The sequence below is a fragment of the Canis lupus genome, chromosome X, assembly GCF_011100685.1.
Source record: "Canis lupus familiaris isolate Mischka breed German Shepherd chromosome X, alternate assembly UU_Cfam_GSD_1.0, whole genome shotgun sequence".
NCBI lineage: Eukaryota > Metazoa > Chordata > Mammalia > Carnivora > Canidae > Canis > Canis lupus.
The window spans coordinates 60,720,927-60,742,060 of NC_049260.1; the positions used below are offsets into that span (position 1 = coordinate 60,720,927).

General features: G+C 39.1%; 1 protein-coding gene across 1 annotated transcript; it reads right to left on the reverse strand.

Moving 5' to 3' along the window:
• Nucleotides 1-226: 226 nt before the first annotated feature.
• Nucleotides 227-1,491, reverse strand: LOC474472 (Y-box-binding protein 1-like). Its single transcript, XM_038586540.1, has one exon. It carries the CDS (start codon nt 1,376-1,378, stop codon nt 458-460), a length of 921 nt encoding a protein of 306 aa, XP_038442468.1. The 5' UTR covers nt 1,379-1,491; the 3' UTR covers nt 227-457.
• Nucleotides 1,492-21,134: the final 19,643 nt, after the last annotated feature.

Consider the following 21,134-nt stretch of genomic DNA (forward strand, 5'->3'; position numbering starts at 1 on the left):
CAGGTGACTCAAAGGTTTTTTTTTTTTTTTTTTTTTTTTTTACAATTATTTAAGACCTTTATTAACGGGTGCTTGCCGTTTGTTGACTTTTTTGAAAAAATCAAGTTGTAAACTTTTATTACAAATTAAAAATGAGGTTCTTAAAAATCTCAACTTGACCAGATATGAAACAATTTAAAAACCTTTAAAGGTGTATTGAGAAAAACCAGGCTTTAAAAAAAAAAAAAAAACACACATTTATCATTACCAAAAAGAGACGTCTTTAGGTAAAAATAATAAAAACCCCATGCTGCATAGATAATGCAGATAGTTCTATTTATCTGGTCAATGGGCAAAAAGCAAGCACTTAAGGTCTTCAGCTCCAATCTTTTGTTCATTTCTTATTGCTGGAATTTCATCTTCATTTCTTCATGTTGGATGACTAAACCAGATGATGGTAGAGATGGTAAGCTGGCATTTACTCAGCCCCGCCCTGCTCAGCCCCGGGAGCGGACGAATTCTCAGCTGGTGGATCGGCTGCTTTTGTCTCTTTGCCATCTTGTGGTTTAGGGTTTTCTGGGCGTCTGCGTCGGTAATTGAAGTTGCGGCGGTACCGACGTTGAGGTGGCTGCTGACCTTGGGTCTCATCTCCTTGATTTTCCTTATCTTCCTCATTTCCATCCTCTCTAGGCTGTCTTTGGCGAGGAGGACCCCTACGGAATCGTGGTCTATAACCTCGATACATATTCTGTCTCACTGGTCTACCTTGTTCTCCTGCACCCTGGTTGTCAGCACCTTCCATCACTTCTCCCTGCACAGGAGGGTTGGAATACTGTGGCCGATGCCCGTAGGGTCTCCGCATGTAGTAAGGTGGGAACCGTCGCCTGCGGTAGGGCCGGCGCTGTTGGGCCTGGCCTTCGGGAGCACTTTCCGATCCCTCGTTCTTCTCCCCACTCTCACTATTCTGGTAATTCTGCTGGTAATTGCGTGGAGGACCCCTGCGACGTGGATAGCGTCTATAATGGTTACGGTCTGCTGCATATTTACTGCCTTGCACTGGAACTCCACCAGGGCCTGTAACATTTGCTGCCTCCGCACCCTTTTCTCCTTCAACAACATCAAACTCCACAGTCTCTCCATCTCCTACACTGCGAAGGTACTTCCTGGGGTGATTCTTCTTTATGGCAGTCTGGTGTACAAATACATCTTCCTTGGTGTCATTCCTGTTGATGAAACCATATCCGTTTCTTACATTGAACCATTTTACTGTTCCCAAAACCTTCGTTGCGATGACCTTCTTGTCTCCGCCGGCAGGCGCCGCCGATGTGAGGCTGCCCGGGCCGCCGCTCCCTGCGCCGCTGCCGGTGGTGCCGGGCTGGGTCTCGGCCTCGCTGCTCATGGTTGCGGTGATGGTGACTGGGGCCGGCTGCGGCAGCTGTGGCTCCTCCCAGGGTGTGATGGTAACTAGGCCGGCGGCGGTGGTGGGGCTGCTCAGGGCTCTCTGGGGTCCGTTCTCCGCTCCCGCTACCGATCGAACTCGACTCAAAGTTTTTGTAAGCTCTGTGCATGTGAGCAAAGACCATAAAATCTCCACTAATTATTGATTTGAAGGTTATAGGAAAGGAGGCAAAATCCCTATCAAGATACTAATACTTTTCCCAGAAGTAGAACAAATAATCCTAAAATTTATATGGACCCACAAGAGGAGCTGCATAGCCAAAGCAGTCTTGAAAGAGAATAAAGCTGGAGGTATTACAATCCCAGATTTCAATATAAAATACAAAGCTGTACTAATCAAAATAATATGATACTGGCACTAAAATAGAAATATACATGAATTGAAGAGAATAGAAAACTCATAAAGAAACCCATGCTTGTATGATCAGTTGATCTATGACAAAGGAAGCAAGAATATACAATGGGAAAAAATCTATTCTATTCAATAAGTAGTGTTGGGAAAACTGGACAGTTTAGATGCAAAAAAATGAATCTGGACTACCTTTTAAAACTATACACATAAATAAACTCAATATAGATTAAAGATCTAAATCTAAGATTTGAAACCATACAATCCCTAGAAAAAACTTTAGTAATTTTTTTGACATTGACCATACATTTTTCTACCTATGTCTCCTCAAGCGAGTTCAACAAGAGCAAAATTAAACTATTGGGATTTTGCCAAAATAAAAAGCTTCTGCACAGTGAAGGAAACAATCAACAAAACAAAAAGATAACCTAATGAATGGGAGAAGATAGCTGCAAATAATAAACCCAATGAGGCTAATATTCAAATATAGAAAGAACTTATACAACTGAACACCTGAAAAACATATAATGCTACTAAAATAGGCAAAATCAGGGAAATACAAATCAAAACTACAATGATATATTACCTCACACCTGTTAGAATGGCTAAAATTACAGCACAGGAAACGATAGATGTTGGCAAGGATGCGGAGAGAGGAGAATCCTCTTACAGTGTTGGTAGGAATGCGAACTAGTGCAGTACTCTGGAAAACAGTATGGAAGTTCTTTAAAAAGTGAAAAATAGAATTATCCTATGAGCCAGCAATTGTACTACTTGGTTTTTACCCAAAAGATGGAAAAATACTGATTTAAAGGAACACATGCACCCTGATGTTTATAGCAGCACTATCAACAATAGCCAAATTATGGGAAGAGGCCAAACGTCCATCGACCGATGGATGGATAAAGAAGTTGTGAGAATATATACATATTATCCCAGCTGTGAATATTATATATTCAGTATATATTCACATGCACCACTCAGCCATAAAAAAGAATGAAATTTTGCCATTTGCACTGATGTGGGTAGAGCTAGAAACTATTATTCTATGTGAAGTAAATTAGTTAGAGAAAGACAAACATCATGTGATTTCACTCATATGTGGAATTTAAGAAACAAAACAGATGGACATAGGGGAATAAAGAAAGAGAGATGAGCAAACCAAAAAACAAACTCTTAACTGTAGAGAACAAAGTGGGGGTAACTGGAGGGGAGATGGGCAAGGAAATGACTTGAGTGTGCGATGGATATTAAGGACAGTCATTGTGATGAGCACTGGTGTTGTATGTAAGTGATGAATCACTAAATTCTACACTTGAAACTATTATTACACTGTATGTTAACAGGAGTTTATTTTTAAAAATATTTTATTTATTTGATAGAGAGAGAAAGAGAGAGTTCAAGAGGGGGAAAGGGAAGAAGGAGAGGGACAAATAGATTCCCCACTGAGAGGGGACCCTCTGAAAGCGGGGCTTGATTCCAGGATCCTGAGATAATGACCTGAGTAGAGTCAGATGCTTAACTGACTGAGGTACCCAGGTGTCCTAACTACCTTGAATTTAAATAAAAACTTGAAAAAGAAAAAATTTGCAGGGAAACTGAATAGACATTTTTATAAAGAAAACATAGAGATGGCTGATAGACACATAAGAAATGCTCAACATCACTAATCATCAAGGAAATGCACATCAAAACAACAATGAGATATCACCTCCACCTGTCAAATTACTAGAATCAAAAAGAGAAGAAATAAAACAATGTTGGCTAAGATGTGGAGAAAAAGCAACCCTCATGCACTTTTGGCAGGAAAGTAAGCTGGTGCAGCCACTGTGGAAAACAATATGGAGCTTCATCAAAACATTAAAAATAGAAGAAAAATATGATCCAGAAATTCTGCTGCTAGGTATTTATACAAAGAAATGAAAACACTAATTTGAAAAGATACATGCATCCCTATGGTTATTGCAGCATTATTAACAATAGCCAAGTTATGGAAGCAATCCAAGTATCCATCAGTAGATGAATGGATAAAAAAGATATTTTATATATCTTTATATTACTTAGTCATAAAATGACTGAAATCTTGCCAGTTGAAGCAACCTGGAAAGATGTAGAGGGTATAATGCTAGATGGAATAAGTCAGCCAGAGAATTTCTATGGAATTTAGGAAACAAAGGAAAAGAGATGGAAAGCTACAATAAAACAACCAGACTCTTAAATACAGAGAACAAACTGGTGGTTGCCAAAAGGGGAGTGAATGGGGGGATGGGTGAAATAAAGAGGATTAAGAGAACATTCATCTTTATGAGCACTGAGAAATGTATAGAATTGTTGAATCTTTAAATTGTACACTTGAAACTAATATAATACTGTGTTAATTTACTTGAATAAGAAATAATAGGCAGATTTACCCATACAGAATCTTCAAATTATAAGAATCAAATGTATACACACATGTTTGTTATGCTATTCTTGCAGCATTTTGATGAAACGTTTTCAAAATACAATTTGAGGAAAAATAAAGTTGTATGGAGGAGGGGTGCCTGGGTGGCCCTGTGGTTGAGTGTTTGCCTTTGGCTCAGGTCCTGATCCCAGGGTTCTGCCTATGTCTCTGCTTCTCTTTCTGTGACTCTCATGGATAAGTAAATAAAATCTTACTAAAAAGATGTATGGAGGAGTAAAAAAAGAATAAGAATGGTCCTAGAGCCAACGTATTTTTGGTAGCCTGGATAGCACCAGTCCAGTATGATTTTAGAAGCTTAGGGAAACCCTCCAACACCATCACCCCAATAGTATCTCCTTTCTGCATGTTCATTGATGGCATGTGCTTTAATAACAACCACAGCCTTTGATGCCGCAATGAAGGATCAGGCTTAGAGTGCAGACTCCAACCATCCTAGGTAACGGTGACTTACACTTATTCATAATAAGTGAATCAAGTTAGAATATTGTGAGAGTATTTTTCAATAGGAAAAAATGCGATTAAGTCTGAGGACCCCAGATTACTAAAGGAAAAAAAAGTGGAGGAAACTCACTCCTGATGTTTCTCATTCTTTTAATAATTCTTACCTATTCAAAATCTTAAAAAATCACAAATTCAAATTTATGAAATAGAGTTTTTTTCACCCTTTAAGTGACAGGTTATTCTAGAACTTTCCAAAGTTAGGCAAGGATACTTTAGAAGACCTAAATGCAAATGAGAATTATTTTCTTCCTGTTTCACTTCCAAAGATAATAGCTTCTGAACAAATTGCATAATGTTTAAGTGCCTTCAGAAAGTTAGACTTGGCACTGCACCTTTAATTGAAAATGAAATCCTTATTAATGGCCCAATTGGCATTGCTTACCAGGAAAGAGGTTGCATTTCAGAAATTTAAGTTTCCCAAAGGAGGCATTAGTGAAAAAGCTCTCAGATTTAAAGGAAACTAATATCAGAGTAAAAACAATGTGAAACAAATCTGAGAATCCTTTGAATTTTTGTTAAGTATTGTTCATGGGCAGTGATGGATAAATTAGGTAATTTACTTCTATTATATAAAATGCAGAGGATGTGACAATGGAGCTTCTTACTACTGTCTTAAGTGGTAGCTGAGTCTGGGGATGAAGAAAAGGGAACTAAGGAATACAGGCTGCCATATTGTGATCTTTTGTAAAAGGATATGTATTGAGAGAAACAATTTAGGGTTGCCAGATAAAATATAAGATTTCCAATTAAATTTGAATTTAAGATAAATAATAAAGATTCCTTTAGCATATATAAGGTACATATTTATACTAAAACTATTATTATTTATTAATTTATCATTCTTTATTTTATACTAAAATTATTTCTTACTTGAAATGCATATCAAAACCACTGCTATTCAAACATTAGCATGCATAGGATTTGCCATTTCAATTTAATATAATTGAAATACAATGTTATATTAGTTTTGGGTATACAATACAATGATTGAACAATTCCATACATCACTCAGTGTTCATCAAGATAAGTACACTCTGCATTCCCTTTATCTATTCCACACATATTCCCACTCACTTCCACCCAGGAAATGACCAGGTTGTTCTCTGCATTTACAGTCTCCTTCTGTTTCTCTCTTCCGTAGTTTGTTTTGTTTTTTTAAATTCCACATGAGTGATATTGTATGGTATTTGACTTTCTGACAGACATTCCACTTAAAGTTATACCTTCTACATCCAACTAGGTTCTTACAAATGGCAAGATTACATTCATTTTTATGGCTGAATAATATTCATTATACACACACACACATCACATCTTCTTTATCATTAATCTATTGTTATACACATGAGTGACTTCCATATTTTGGCTATTGTATATAATGCTGCAATAACATAGGGGTGAATATATGTTTTTAAATTAGTGTTTTAATTTTCTTTTGGTAAATACCCAAAAGATTACGGCATTATATGGTAATTCTATCTTTACTTTCATTTTTATGTTATTTTTTAAGTTTGTATTTTAATTCCAGTCAGTTAACATACATTGTAGGCAGGGGGGAGTTAAGATGGCAGAATAGTAGGAGGACCTTATGCTTGTGTTGTACCTTGAACACAGATAGATATAAATCAAATCATTCTGAACACCCAAGAAATCAATCTGAGGACTGATGGAACAAATTACACAATTAGAGGTAGAAAAGAAGCCACCTTGTGGACGGTAGGAGGTGCAGAGACATGATCTGGAGAAGAAAAAGATCATGGGTGCTGGGGAGGGGAGGAAGACCTGATCAGAGAAAGAGGAGAGAGAGAAAGAGAAAAAGAGAGAGAGAGAGAGAGAAAGAGAGAGAGAGAGAGAGAGAGAGAGAGAGAAGAGCATGGAGGATTGCACAAGGAAAATACATTCCCAAAGCCATTCACTGGGAAAATGAGAGGGGCTAATTATTGTGAGTTTTCATAAACAGTGGAGCTCAAAAACTAGAGTTTTAGAAGTCTGCACCATGGCAGGTGTTGAGCCCAGTGGGTGCTTTGTATTCTTTTGTAGAAGGAGGTGAGAGGCCTGGGAGTGAATGGAGTAATCAGAGGATACCCTGGGATGCACTGAGAGAAACAGTTACCCTTTCTTAGAGTGCATTTGGGAGAGGTGACATTGCCTCTCAGGAAACAAAAGAGAGAGTGGGCACCATGGCACTCCCTTGCCCCTTAAGCATAGGAGCAAAGACACCTGCTGAGGGCAGATAATCCGGGCTCAGGCTTTTTGCTGCACTGTACTCTAAACTCCAAGCTCTTGCGCATTCATGTGACTACCCTTCAGGGACATACCAGCACCAGCCCATCCTCCAGAGGGCCAAAATAGATCAGCATCCTGCAGAGTTCCTAAAGCTTGGAGTTATGAAACTCAGCCAGTGTGCCTGAGATAAAACTAGGAGCACTGCACTGTTGGACAGGTAGACAGCCTAGACACAGACTGGGTAAAGGCAGGGATCTGAGAGACACTTGGTACACATGAGGAGAGAGTATTTGTTCTTCTGTGATGGCTTCCCAGACAGCAGTCATGCAAACACCCCTTTCTGGGGATGAAAGAACAGGCTGATACCACTTTTATCCCCCACACCAACATGGCTGACTTCAGCGAGCAGCATCCTAAAAAGCTCACTCTAAGCTCTACCCCTACACTAGGTGGGTGCTTCTTTGCTAGGGCAAATGTACTTCAGAACAAGAGCAACAGGCTCCTCATTCAGAAGACCAGCACAAATCTCCTGTATGCATCATACTTCCTGACTATAGAGTGCTGCAGGCTTCAGTTCTAGTGGAAATACGATCAAGTCTCATTTAACAAACAGACAAGAGCACAACTAGTGAAAACTCACCACACTCTGGCCAAGGTCCAAACACTCACCACTCCAGGCAAGGAAAACTTTGCTCAGGACTGATCTGAGGGAAAGAGCTACCAAATCACAGAAGCAGAGTGCACACAGTATGCACCGGAGAAACTTCCTGAAGCACCAAGGCCCTGGACAATATAAGACCTCTTCTTAATAAAGTCATTACTTTCAGCAGCAAGAAACATAAAGGCATTCCTAACACACAAAGAAGACAGAGACCTAGACAAAATGCCAAGATAGAGGAATTCACCCCAAAAGAAAGAGCAAGTAAAGGTCATGTCATCTAATTGAAACAGATATAAATAATATGACTGATCCAGAATTTAAAACAACAATCATAAGGATAATAGCTGGGCTCAAGAAAAGCGTGGAAGACATCAAGGAATCCCTTACCACAGAGATAAAAGACCTAAAACTAGTCAGGTCAAAATGAAAAGTGTGATAACTGAGATAGGAAATCACCTGGATGTAATGATCACAAGGATGGAAGAATCATAAGAATGAATAAGTGAAATGGAAGATAAAATTATGGAAAATAATGAAGCTAAAAATATGAAGGAAAGAAAAATACTGGATTATTAATATAGACTTAGGGAATTCAGGGATTCCATGAATCCTAATAATAACATTTATATCATAGAGTCCCAGAAGAAGAAGATAGGGAAAGGGGGCCAGAAGTTTATTTGAGGGAATAATAGCTGAAAATTTCCCTTTTCCCTTATCTTGGAACTGATACAGACATACATAGAAGACTCCCATTAAAAATCAACAAAAGTAGGCCAACACCAAGACAGGTAGTAAAATTTGCAAAATACAGACATAAGGAAAAAAAAATCCTTAAACAGGAAGGGACAAGATATCCATAACTTACAATGGAAGACAAATAAGATTAAGCTGCAGATTTCTCTACATAAATTTGGCAAGCCAAATACGGTGGCACAATATATCAACATGCCACAAGGCCAAGATATGCAACCAGTAATACGGTACCCAGAAAGACTGTCATATAGAATCTAAGGAGAAATAAAGTGTTTCTTACACAAACAAAAAATAAAGGATTTCATGACCACTAAACCAGCTCTGCAAGGACCATATGATCCTCTCAATAGATGCAGAGAAAGCATTTGACAAAATACAGCATCCATTCCTGATCAAAACTCTTCAGAGTGTAGGGATAGAGGGAACATTCTTCAGCATCTTAAAAGCCATCTATGAAACACCCACAGCAAATATCATCCTCAATGGGGAAACACTGGGAGCCTTTCCCTTAAGATCTGGAACAAGACAGGGATGACCATTATCATCACTGCTATTCAACATAGTCCTAGAAGTCCTAGCCTCAGTAATCAGGCAACAAAAAGAAATAAAAGGCATTCAAATGGGCAAAGAGAAGTCAAACTCTCCCTCTTCACAGATGACATGACATTGTCCATAGAAAACCCAAAAGACTCCACCCAAAGATTGCTAGAACTCATACAGCAATTCAGCAGTGTGTCAGGATACAAAATCAATGCCCAGATGAGTGGCATTTCTACACACTAACAAAGAGACTAAAGGAAGAGAAATTAAGGAGTCAATCCCTTTCACAATTGCACCCAAAAGCATAAGATTCCTAGGAATAAACCTAACCAAAGAGGTAAAGGATCTATACCCTAGAAACTACAAAACACTTCTGAAAGAAATTGAAGAAGACACAAAGACAAGGAAAAATATTCCATGCTCATGGATTGGAAGAAATAATATTGTGAAAATGTCAATGTTACCCAGGGCAATTTACACATTTAATACAATCCCTATCAAAATACCATGGACTTTCTTCAGAGAGTTGGAACAAATCATCTTGATATTTGTGTGGAATCAGAAAAGACCCCGAATAGCCAGGGGAATTTTAAAAAAGAAAACCATATCTGGGGGCATCACAATGCCAGATTTCAGGTTGTACTACAAAGCTGTGGTCATCAAGACAGTGTGGTACTGGCACAAAAACAGACACATAGATCAATGGAACAGAATAGAGAACCCAGAAGTGGACCCTGAACTTTATGGTCAACTAATGTTCGACAGAGCAGGAAAGACTATTCACTGGAACAAAGACAGTTTCTTTAATAAATGGTGCTGGGAAAATTGGACATCCACATGCAGAAGAATGAAACTGGACCATTCTCTTTCACAATACACAAAGATAAACTCAAAATGGATGAAAGATATAAATGTGAAACTAGGTTCCATCAAAATCCTAGAGGAGAACACAGGCAACACCCTTTTTGAACTTGGCCATAGCAACTACTTGCAAGATACATCCATGAAGGCAAGAGAAACAAAAGCAAAAATGAACTATTGGACTTCATAAAGATAAGAAGCTATTGCATATCAAAAGAAACAGTCAACAAAACTAAAAGACAACCTACCAAATGGGAGAAAATATATGCAACAGAACTATCAGATAAAGGGCTAGTATCCAAGATCTATAAAGAACTTATTAAATTCAACACCAAAGAAACAAACAATCCAATCATGAAATGGGCAAAAGACATGAACATAAATTTCACAGAGGAAGACAGACATGGCCAATAAGCACATGAGAAAATGCTCCACATCACTGGCCATCACGGAAATACAAATCCAAACCACAATGAGATACCACCTCACAGCAGTGAGAATGGGGAAAATTAAGAAGACAGGAAACCACAAATGTTGGAGAGGATGTGGAGAAAGGGGAACCCTTCTGCACTGCTGGTGGGAAGGTGAACTGATGCATCCACTCTGGAAAACTGTGGAGCTTCCTCAAAGAGTTAAAAATAGACCTGCCCTATGACCCAGCAATTGCACTGTTGGGGATTTACCCCAAAGATACGGATACAGTGAAACCCCAGGACACCTGCACCCCGATGTTTATAGCGGCAATGTCCACAATAGTCAAACTGTGGAAGGAGCCTCGGTGTCCAACGAAAGATGAATGGATAAAGAAGATGTGGTCTATGTATATGGTGGAATATTAGCCATTAGAAATGACAAATACCCGCTATTTGCTTCGACATGGATGGAACTGGAGGGTATTATGCTGAGTGAAATAAGTCAATTGAAGAATGACAAACATTATCGGTCTCATTCATTTGGGGAATATAAATAATAGTGAAAGGGAATAGAGGGGAACGAAGAAAAAATGAATGGGAAATATCAGAAAGGGAGACAGAACATGAGAGACTCCTAACTCTGGGAAACGAACTAGGGGTGGTGGAAGGGGAGGAGGGTGGGGGGTGGGTGTGACTGGGTGGCAGGCACTTAGGGGGGCACTTGATGGGATGAGCACTGGGTGTTATTCTGTATTTTGGCAAATTGAACAGCAATAAAAAATAAATTTATTATTTAAAAAAAAGAAGATCTGGTTTATGTATACAATGGAGTATTACTCAGCCATTAGAAACAACAAATACACACCATTTGCTTCGACGTGGATGGAACTGGAGGGTATTATGCTGAGTGAAATAAGTCAGTCTGGAAGGACAAACATTATATGGTCTCATTCATTTGGGGAATATAAAATATAGTGAAAGGGAATAAAGGGGAACGAAGAAAAAATGAATGGGAAATATCAGAAAGGGAGACAGAACATGAGAGACTCCTAACTCTGGGAAATCAACTAGGGGTGGAGGAAGGGGAGGTGGGTGGGGGTGGGGGTGACTGGGTGATGGGCACTGAAGGGGTCACTTGGTGGGATGAGCACTGGGTGTTAGTCTATATGTTGGCAAATTGACACCAATAAAAAATAAATTTGTTTAAAAAAATGCCCAGTGCTCATCTCATCACGTTTGTTTTAAATTATTATTTTACAAAGTAAAAAATTTACAAGACAAAAAAAATGGAGCTAATGACACCTCCAACTTGAAAATAAAAGGTTGGAGAACCATTTACCATTCAAATGGTACTCAAAATAAAGCAGGGGTAGCCATCCTCATATCAGATAAATTAAATTTTATCCCAAAGTCTGTAGTAAGAGATGAAGAGGGACACTATATCATACTTAAAGGGTTTATCCAACCAGAAGACCTAACAATCATGAATATTTATGCCCCTAATGTGGGAACTGCCAAGTATATCAATCAATTAATAACCAAAGTAAAGACATACTTAGATAATAATACACTAATACTGGGAGACTTCAACACAGCAAATTCTGCAAATGATAGATGGAAGCAGAAGATCACTAAAGAAATAAAGGATTGAAATGATACACTGGACCAGATGGATGTCGCAGATAAATACAGAACTTTGTATCAAAATGCAGCTGAATACATATTCTTCTCAAGTGCACATGGAAATTTTTCTAGAAAAGACCACATACTGGGTCACAAATCAGGTCTCAACCAATATGAAACGACTGGCATTCTCCCCTGCATATTTTCAGACCACAATGCTTTGAAACCAGAACTCAATCACAAGAAGAAATTTGGAAGAAACTCAAACACATGGAGGTTACAGAGTATGCTACTAAAAGTTGAAGGTGTCAACCAGGAAATTAGAGAAGAATTAAAAAGATTCATGGAAACTAATGAAAATGAAGATGCAACTGTTCAACATCTTAGTGATACAGCAAAAGCAGTCCTAAGAGGGAAATACATTGCAATACAAGCCTCCCTCAAAAAATTGAAAAAAAAAACTCAAATACACAAACTAATCTCCAACCTAAAGGAATTGTAGAAAGAACAACAAGTAAAGCCTACACCTAGCAGAAGAAAGGGATAATAAAGATATGAGCAGAACTCAATGAAATAGAGAGCAGAAGAACTGTAGAACAGATCAACAAAACCAGGAGTTGGTTCTTTGAAAGAATTAATAATATAGGTAAACCATTAGCCAGTCTTATTAAAAAGAAAAAGATGATGGAAAAATCATGAATGAAAAACGAGAGATCACAACAAATACCAAGGAAATACAAATGATTTTAAAAACGTATTACGAGCAGGTATACGCCAACCAATTAGGCAATCTAGAAGAAATGCATGCATTTCTGAAAAACCACAAATTATCAAAAATGGAACAGAAAGGAATAGAAAACCTAACCGGGGCAATAACAAGTGAGGAAATTTAAGCACTCACCAAAAAACTTCCCAAGACTCAAAAGTCGAGGGCCTGATGCCTTCTCAGGGAAATTCTATCAAATGTTTAAAGAAGAAACAATACCTTTCTACTAAAGCTGTTCCAAAGGGTAAAAGGGGACAGAATACTTCCAAACTCCTGGTATGAGGCCAGCATCACCTTCATTTCAAAACCAAAGACCTCACCGGAAAGGAGAATTAGACCAATATCCCTGATGAAAACGGATGCAAAGTTTCTCAACAAGATACTAGCCAATAGGATCAAAGAGTACATTAAGAGTATTATTCACCATGACCAAGTGGGATTTATCCCCGGGATGCAAGGTTGGTTCAACACTCATAAAGCAATCAACATGATAGATCATATCAACCAGAGAAAAAACAAAAACCATATGATCCTCTCAATAGATGCAGAGAAAGCATTTGACCAAATACAGCATCCATTACTGATCAAAACTCTTCAGACTGTAGGGATAGAGGAAACATTCTTCGGTAACTTAAAAGCCATCTACCAAAATCCCACAGCAAATATCATTCTCAATGCGGACAAACTGAAAGCCTTTCCCCTAAGATCAGGTACACGACAGGGATGTCCACTCTCACCACTGCCATTCAACATAGTACTAGAAGTCCTAGCTTCAGCAATCAGACAACAAAAGGAAATAAAATGCATTCAAAAGGAAAGAAGAAGTCAAACTCTCCGTCTTTGCAGATGACATGATACCGTACAACAAAAACCCACAAGACTCCACCCCAAGATTGCTAGAACTCATACAACAATTTGGCAGTGTGGCAGGATACAAAATCAATGCCCAGAAATGATTGGCATTTCTATACACTAACAATGAGACTGAAGAAAGAGAAATTAAGTAGTTAATTGCATTTAAAATTATACTCAAAAGCTTAAGATACCTAGGAATAAACTTTACCAAAGAGGTAAAGGATCTACACCCTAAAAAACTACAGAACACTTCTGAAAGCAATTGAGGAAGACAGAGATGGAAAAACATTCCATGCTTATGGATTGGAAGAATAAATATTGTGAAAATGTTTATGCTACCCAGGGCAATTTTCACATTCAATGCAATCCGTATGAAATACCATGGAGTTTCTTCACAGAGTTGGAACAAATAATCTTAAGATTGTTTGGAATCAGAAAAGTCCCTGAATAGTCATGGGAGTATTGAAAAAGAAAACCAAAGCCAGGAGAATAACAATACCGAATTTCAAGCTGTACTACAAAGGTGTGATCATCAGGACAGTGTGGTATTGGCACAAAAACAGACACATAGATCAATGGAACAGAATGTAGAACCCAGAAATGGGCCCTCAACTCTATGATCAACTAATACTCGACAAAGTAGGAAAGACTATCCACTGGAAAAAGGATAGTCTCTTCAATAAATGGTATGGAAAAATTGAACAGTCACGTGCAGAATAGTGAAACCAGACCATTCTTTTTCACCATACACAAAGATAAACTCAAAATGGATGAAAGATCTAAATGTGAGACAAGCATCCATCAAAATCCTAGAGGAGAGCACAGGCAACACTCTTTTTTAACTTGGCCACAGCAATTTCTTCCAAGATACATCTATGAACGCAAGGGAAGCAAAAGCAAAACTGAACTTAATCAAGTTCATTTGAGGGACTTAATCAAGATAAAAAGTTTCTGCACAGCAAAATAAACAGTCAAAAAAACTAAAAGACAGCCTCAGAATGGGAGAAGATCTTTCCAAATGACCTATCTGATAAAGGGCTAGTCATCAAGATCTATAAGGAACTTATGAAACTCAACAGAACTTATGAAACTCAACACCCAAGAAACAAACAATCCAATCATGAAATGGGCAAAAGACATGAATAGGAATTTCACCAAAGAAACCATACACATTGCCAACAAGCACATAAGAAAATGCTCTGCATCACTTGTCATCAGTGAAATACAAATCAAAACCACAATGAGATACCACCTCACACCAGTGAGAATGGTGAAAATGAACAAGACAGGAAATAACAAATGTTGGAGAGGATGTGGAGAAAGGGGAACTCTCTTTCACTCTTGTTGGGAATGTGAACTGGTACAGCTACTCTGGAAAACTGTGTGAAGGTTCCTAAAAGATTTAAAAATAGAGCTACCCTATGACCCAGCAATTGCACTACTGGGTATTACCCCAGAGATACAGATGCAGTGAAATTCCAGGACATCTGTACCCCATTGCCTGTACAAGAAATGTCCACAATAGCCAAATGTGGAGGGAGCCAGGATGTCATTCAACAGATGAATGGATAAAGAAGTTGTGGTATATATATAATGGAATATTACTAATCAATTAGAAAAGACTAATATCTACCTTTGATGGATCGACCTAGAGGATATTATGGTCAGTGAAACAAGTCAATCGAAGATGGACAATCATCATATGGTTTCACTCATACAGGAAACATAAGAAATAGTGAAATGGATTACAATCAAAAGCAGAGAAAATTAGCAGGAAAAATTACAGAAGGTGACAAAACATGAGAGACTCCTAACTCTGGGAAACAAACAAGGGGTAGGGGAAGGGGAGGCAGGTGGGGATGGGTAACTGGGTGACGGGCACTGAGAAGGGTACTTGGTGAGATGAGCGCTTTGTGTTATAGTATATGTTGGCAAATCTAACTTCAATTTAAAAAAGGATAAATAAAAAAATAAATTAATCTAATACTTTTAATCCTATTGCCAGTATTGCCTCCACAAGAAGCCGCTGGTTGCCATCCTGGTAATGTATCATATCTTCAGCAATCAGAGAAATATCCTCACTAACAGTATCCAGCCTCTTGCATTTTTAAGCACTCTGTCTTGACACCCAGTATATTTTAAAAGTTGATTATGTTACAATATTTGTGACCTTGCCTATGGTAGACTTTCGTTCTTTCTTCATTCTCTGTACATACATAATGTCACTTTCAACCTGGACCATGATCTATTACTGTCTTCTACTTGGCAGGTTGTTCTGGGTGGTCTTGTCTGATGAACTTCTGAGTTTCTCTAGTGGTGCATTTTTGGCTGCTGTGCATGACTTGCATGTGTCTTGGAGGCTGAGTCATGACTATATGTACTCATCTGCTACACAGTATGTCATAACATACTGTGTTATAACACAGGTTATAACACAAATAATACCACAATGACACAATACCACACAATACCACAATACCACAATAACATATACTGTGTTATAACACAGGTTATAACACAAATAATCATTTGTATTATTACATATGGGTTTCACTATTTTTTTTACAGTCTGACCATTGCTTTGCTAGGAGTGATTCTTATATCCAGTACCTAGTGAGGTCAGGAAGCAGAGCTTTATTATTTTTTTGAAACCATACTTTCCTCTTTTTTAGAGACTTCTTTGCCATGTCCTTGTATAGAAGTTACTAACTTTTCGGGCAGCCAGGGTGGCTCAGTGGCTTAGCACTGCCGTTGGCCCAGGCTGTGATCCTGGAGACCCAGGATCGAGTCCCACATTGAGATCCCTGCAGGGAGCCTGCTTATCCCTCTGCCTGTGTGTCTCTGCCTTTCTCTCTGTGTGTATCTGTCATGAGTAAATAAATAAAATCTTTTTAAAAAAAGAACTTACTAACTTTTCCCTTTTGCTCATCAGTTATTTTCCACCCTAATCTTATTCTTCCAACCCAATGTCATGGAAAACACATGCCTTATTATTGATCAAGCACATGGCTCCTGTTCTTATTCAGTGGCTACTTTCTCTGGCACTCATTTATTTCTTCCCTAAGGTCCTGGGGATTTTATCTGCTTGCTTCTTTTCTTGCCAGCTGCTGTATCTTTTTCTTTGTGAGGTCCTGAATCCCAAGGGAACAGCACATACATAGATCCTTAGTTCAAACTTCTCTTATTTCGACAGCAAGAACAAGATCCTGAATCATGTTCTTCTGTGACTCCATATTACACTTCAAGGTTTATTCCAAACTACCAAGACTGGAATCAATGTAATTAATGTTGTAGACCCATTTTACCTATTCAATCTCTCATTACTATTTTCTTAAATATTACCATCTTCAAACCTCTTTTCTTTGTACAAAGTAGACAAAAAAAGACCTATGTTCAAATGAGCACTTTGCCAAACAAAAGGTGTAAGACAAAAATGTCGATCATCTCTATAAGTAAAAGGGCAGAGGAAATTTCAAAGATACTACATCTACCTTCTTTGCTCTTAACCTTTCCAGCTCAGATTGGATTTTCATAAGAATTTACATGAATGACAGCCTCTAGAGATGCTCAGTACACAGCTGGTATGGCTATGTTGGTGGTACTTGTCCAGGGGAACCTCCTATCCAGATTGGGCCATTCTCTGTTCCTATCTTCCTCTAACATACCGTGATTATTTTAGCTTCTAAGCCATTATCTACTCTGCTTTCCAAATGGAAATACTTGGGGACAAGATGGCAGAAGAGTAGGGTCCCCAAGTCACCTGTCCCCACCAACTTACCTAGATAACTTAAAAATCATCCTGAAAACCTATGAATTCGGTCTGAGATTTAAAAGGAGAACAGCTGAAATGCTACAGTGAGAAGAGTTCATGCTTCTATCAAGGTAGGAAGACGGAAAAAAAATAAAGAAATAAAAAAGCATCCATGGGGGAGGGGCCCCCACGAGGAGTCAGGCTAAGGCCACCCGGGGAGAGCCCCCAGGACAGGAAATCCCAGGCCTGGAGAAGCAGAAACTTTACCAAACTCCCTGGACAGTAAGGCGCTGGCAGGGAGCTCAGGCCGGATCCCAGGAGGGGCAGGGATGCCCTCAAGCTCCCAGGGGCACTAACAGAGGAACTGCGCCATGGGGGAGAGCGCGCCACACACAGTGGGCCGAGCTCCCTAAAAGGTCTCGGAAGTGGCTCCGGCACTGGTTTAGGTGGCAGCTCCATGCAGAGCGGGCTGCGCAGCCCCAGTTGCACGATTCCAGCGGTGTAGGCCCCAGAGCCAAGGGCACTGGGGGACACAGCCGAAGATCCAGCGCTCCCCTTGGTACAGGCGGAGGCCGAGAGGACAAAGGACAGCAAGGACGCTACTGCTCCTGAGCGCCCGGAGATATGCAGATCGGCTCACCCCGCCCCGGAGCATCCAGACCCCTGCGGACTGGTAGCTGTGGTAGTTACTGCAGGAGCTGACTCCAGACCTGGAGAGCTGGCCACCGCCACTGTTGTTCCTACTCCTGGTGTTGCCTTGTACCTGGGACTGAGCAGGGGCCTCACAGGATAAACAGCTCCCACTGAGCTCTGCACCTGACAGGGGGATGGGTAGCTCCCCCAGGTGCAAACAACTGAGAAACAGCACAGCAGTCTCCTCCCTGAGAAGACAAGATGGCAGGACAGGGAAAAAGCAAGTTACTGACCAAGCAGCACTGGAAAGTTCCAGAGGAAGTCGAGGGATTTACAGTATGTAGAATCAGAGGATACGTCCCCTTGTTTTTTGTTTTCTGTTTGTCCCCTTCCACACACCTTTTTTTTTTTCTCTCTTTTTCCCATTTTCCAGTATAAGTTGTTTTTGGCCACTCTGCACTGAGCTAAATGACTAGAAGGAAAAACTCACCACAAATGAAACAATCAGAAAGATTCCTCTCTCCCAAAGAGTTACAAAATTTGGATTACAATTCAATGTCAGAAAGCCAATTCAGAAGCACAATTATAAAGCTACTGGTGGCTCTAGACAAAAGCATAAAGGAATCAAGAGACTTCATGACAGCAGAATTTAGATCTAATCAGGCAGAAATTAAAAGTCAAGTAAATGAGATGCAATTCAAACTAGAGGTCCTAACGACAAGGGTTAATGAGGTAGAAGAACGAGTGAGTGACATAGAAGACAAGCTGATGGCAGGAAGGAAACTGAGGAAAAAAGAGAAAAATAATTAAAAGATCATGAGGAAAGGTTAAGGGAAATAAATAGCCTCAGAAGGAAAAAAAAAAAAAAAACTACATTTAATTGCGGTTCCAGAGAGCACCAAAAGAGACAGAGGACCAGAAAGTGTATTTCAACAAATCATAGCTGAGAACTTCGATAACTTCGGAAGGGAAACAGGCATTCAGATCCAGAGATTCTCCCCCTAAAATACATAAAAACCGCTGAACACCTCGACATTTAATAGTGAAACTTGCAAATTCCAAAGATAAAGAGAAGATCCTTAAAGCAGCAAGAGACAAGAGATTCCTAACCTATATGGGGAGAAGTATTAGGATAACAGCAGACCTCTCCACAAAGACCTGGAAGTCTAGAAAAGGCTGGCAAGATATATTCCGGGTCCAAAATGAGAAGAACATGCAGCCAAAAATACTTTATCCAGCAAGGCTCTCGTTCAGAATAGAAGGAGAGATAAAGAGCTTCCAGGATAGGCAGAAACTGAAAGAATATGTGACCAACAAACGGGCTCTGCAAGAAATACTAAGGGGGACTCTGTGAAAGGAAGAGGAAGTCCAAAGAAACAATCCACAAAAACAGGGAATCAATAGGTAACACGATGACACTGAATTCATATCTTTCAATAGTCACTCTGAACGTGAATGGGGTTAATGATCCCATCAAAAGGCGCAGAGTTTCAGACTGGATAAAAAAGCAAGTCCCACCTATTTGCTGTCTACAAGAGACTCATTTTAGACATAAGGACACCTACAGCCTGAAAATCAAAGCATGGAAAACCATTTACCATTAAAATTTTCCTCAAAAGAAAGCAGGGGTAGCCATCCTTATATCAGATAAATTAAAGTTTATCCCACAGAGTGCAGTAAGAGAAGAAGAGGTACACTATATCATACTTAAAGGATCTATCCAACAAGAGGACCTAACAATCATCAATATTTATGCCCCAAATGTAGGAGATGCCAAGTATATCAATCAATTAATAACCAAAGTTAAGACATACTTAGATAATAATACACTTATACTGGGAGACTTCAACACAGCGATTTGTGCAATTGATAGGTATTCTAAGCACAACATCTCCAAAGAAACAAGAGCTTTAAAAGATACACTGGACCAGATGGATTTCACAGATATTTACAGAACTTTACATCCAAATGCAACTGAATACACATTCTTTTCAACTGCACATAGAACTTTCTCCAGAAAAGACCACATACTGGGTCACAAATCAGGTCTTAACTGATACTAAAAGACTGGGATTGTCCCCTGCATATTTTCAGACCATAATGCTTTGAAACTAGAACAAAATCACAAGAAGTTTGAAATCCTTCCAAAGGATTTAACGTGGAGGTTAAGGACCATTTTGCTAAAAGATGAAAGGGTAATCCAGGAAATTAGGGAAGAATTAAGAAGATTCATGGAAACTAATGAGAATGAAGATACAACCATTCAAAATCTTTGGAATACAGCAAAAGCAGTCCTGAGGGGGAAATACATTGCAATACAAGCATCTATCAAAACACTGGAAAGAACTCAAATACAAAAGCTAATCTTGTACCTAAAGGAGCTGTAGAAAATACAGGAAATAGATCCTACACCCAACAGAAGAAGAGAATTAATAAAGATTCCAGCAGAACTCAATGAAGTAGAGACCAGAAGAACTGTGGAACAGATCAACGTAATCAAGAATGGCTCATTGAAAGAATTAATAAGATAGATAAACCATTAGCCAGCCTTATTAAAAAGAAAAAAGACTCAAATTAATAAAATATGAATGAGAAAGGAGATATCACCACCAATATGAAGGAAATACAAAAGAATATAAAAACTTATTATGAGCACATATAGGCCAAGAAATTAGGAAATCTATTTTTTAATAATAAATTTATTTTTTATTGGTGTTCAATTTGCCAACATAGAGAATAACATGCAGTACTCATCTCATAAAGTGCCCACCTCAGTGCCCGCCACTCAGTCACACCCCCCCGCCCTCCTCCTATTCAACCACCCCTAGATTGTTTCCCAGAGTTAGGAGTCTTCCATGTTCTGTCTCCCTTTCTGATATTTCCTACACATTTCTTCTCCCTTCTCCTCCATTCTCTTTCGCTATTATTTATATTCCCCAAATGAATGAGACCATATAATGTTTGTCCTTCTCCGATTGACTTATTTCACTCAGCATAATACCCTCCAGTTCCATCCACGTTGAAGCAAATGGTGGGTATTTGTCGTTTATAATGGCTGAGTAATACTCCATTGTATACATAAACCACAACTTCTTTATCCATTCATCCTTCGATGGACACTGAGGCTTCTTCCACAGTTTGGCTATTGTGGACATTTTTAACTCTTTGAGGAACCTCCACACAGTTTTCCAGAGTGGCTGCACCAGTTCACATTCTCACCAACAGTGCAAGAGGGTTCCCTTTTCTCCACATCCTCTCCAACATTTGTGGTTTCCTGCCTTGTTAATTTTCCCCATTCTCA

Bases quoted from the DNA above. Each gene is read 5' to 3' on its own strand.
- LOC474472 (XM_038586540.1), bottom strand. From the start codon at position 1,378: ATGAGCAGCGAGGCCGAGACCCAGCCCGGCACCACCGGCAGCGGCGCA.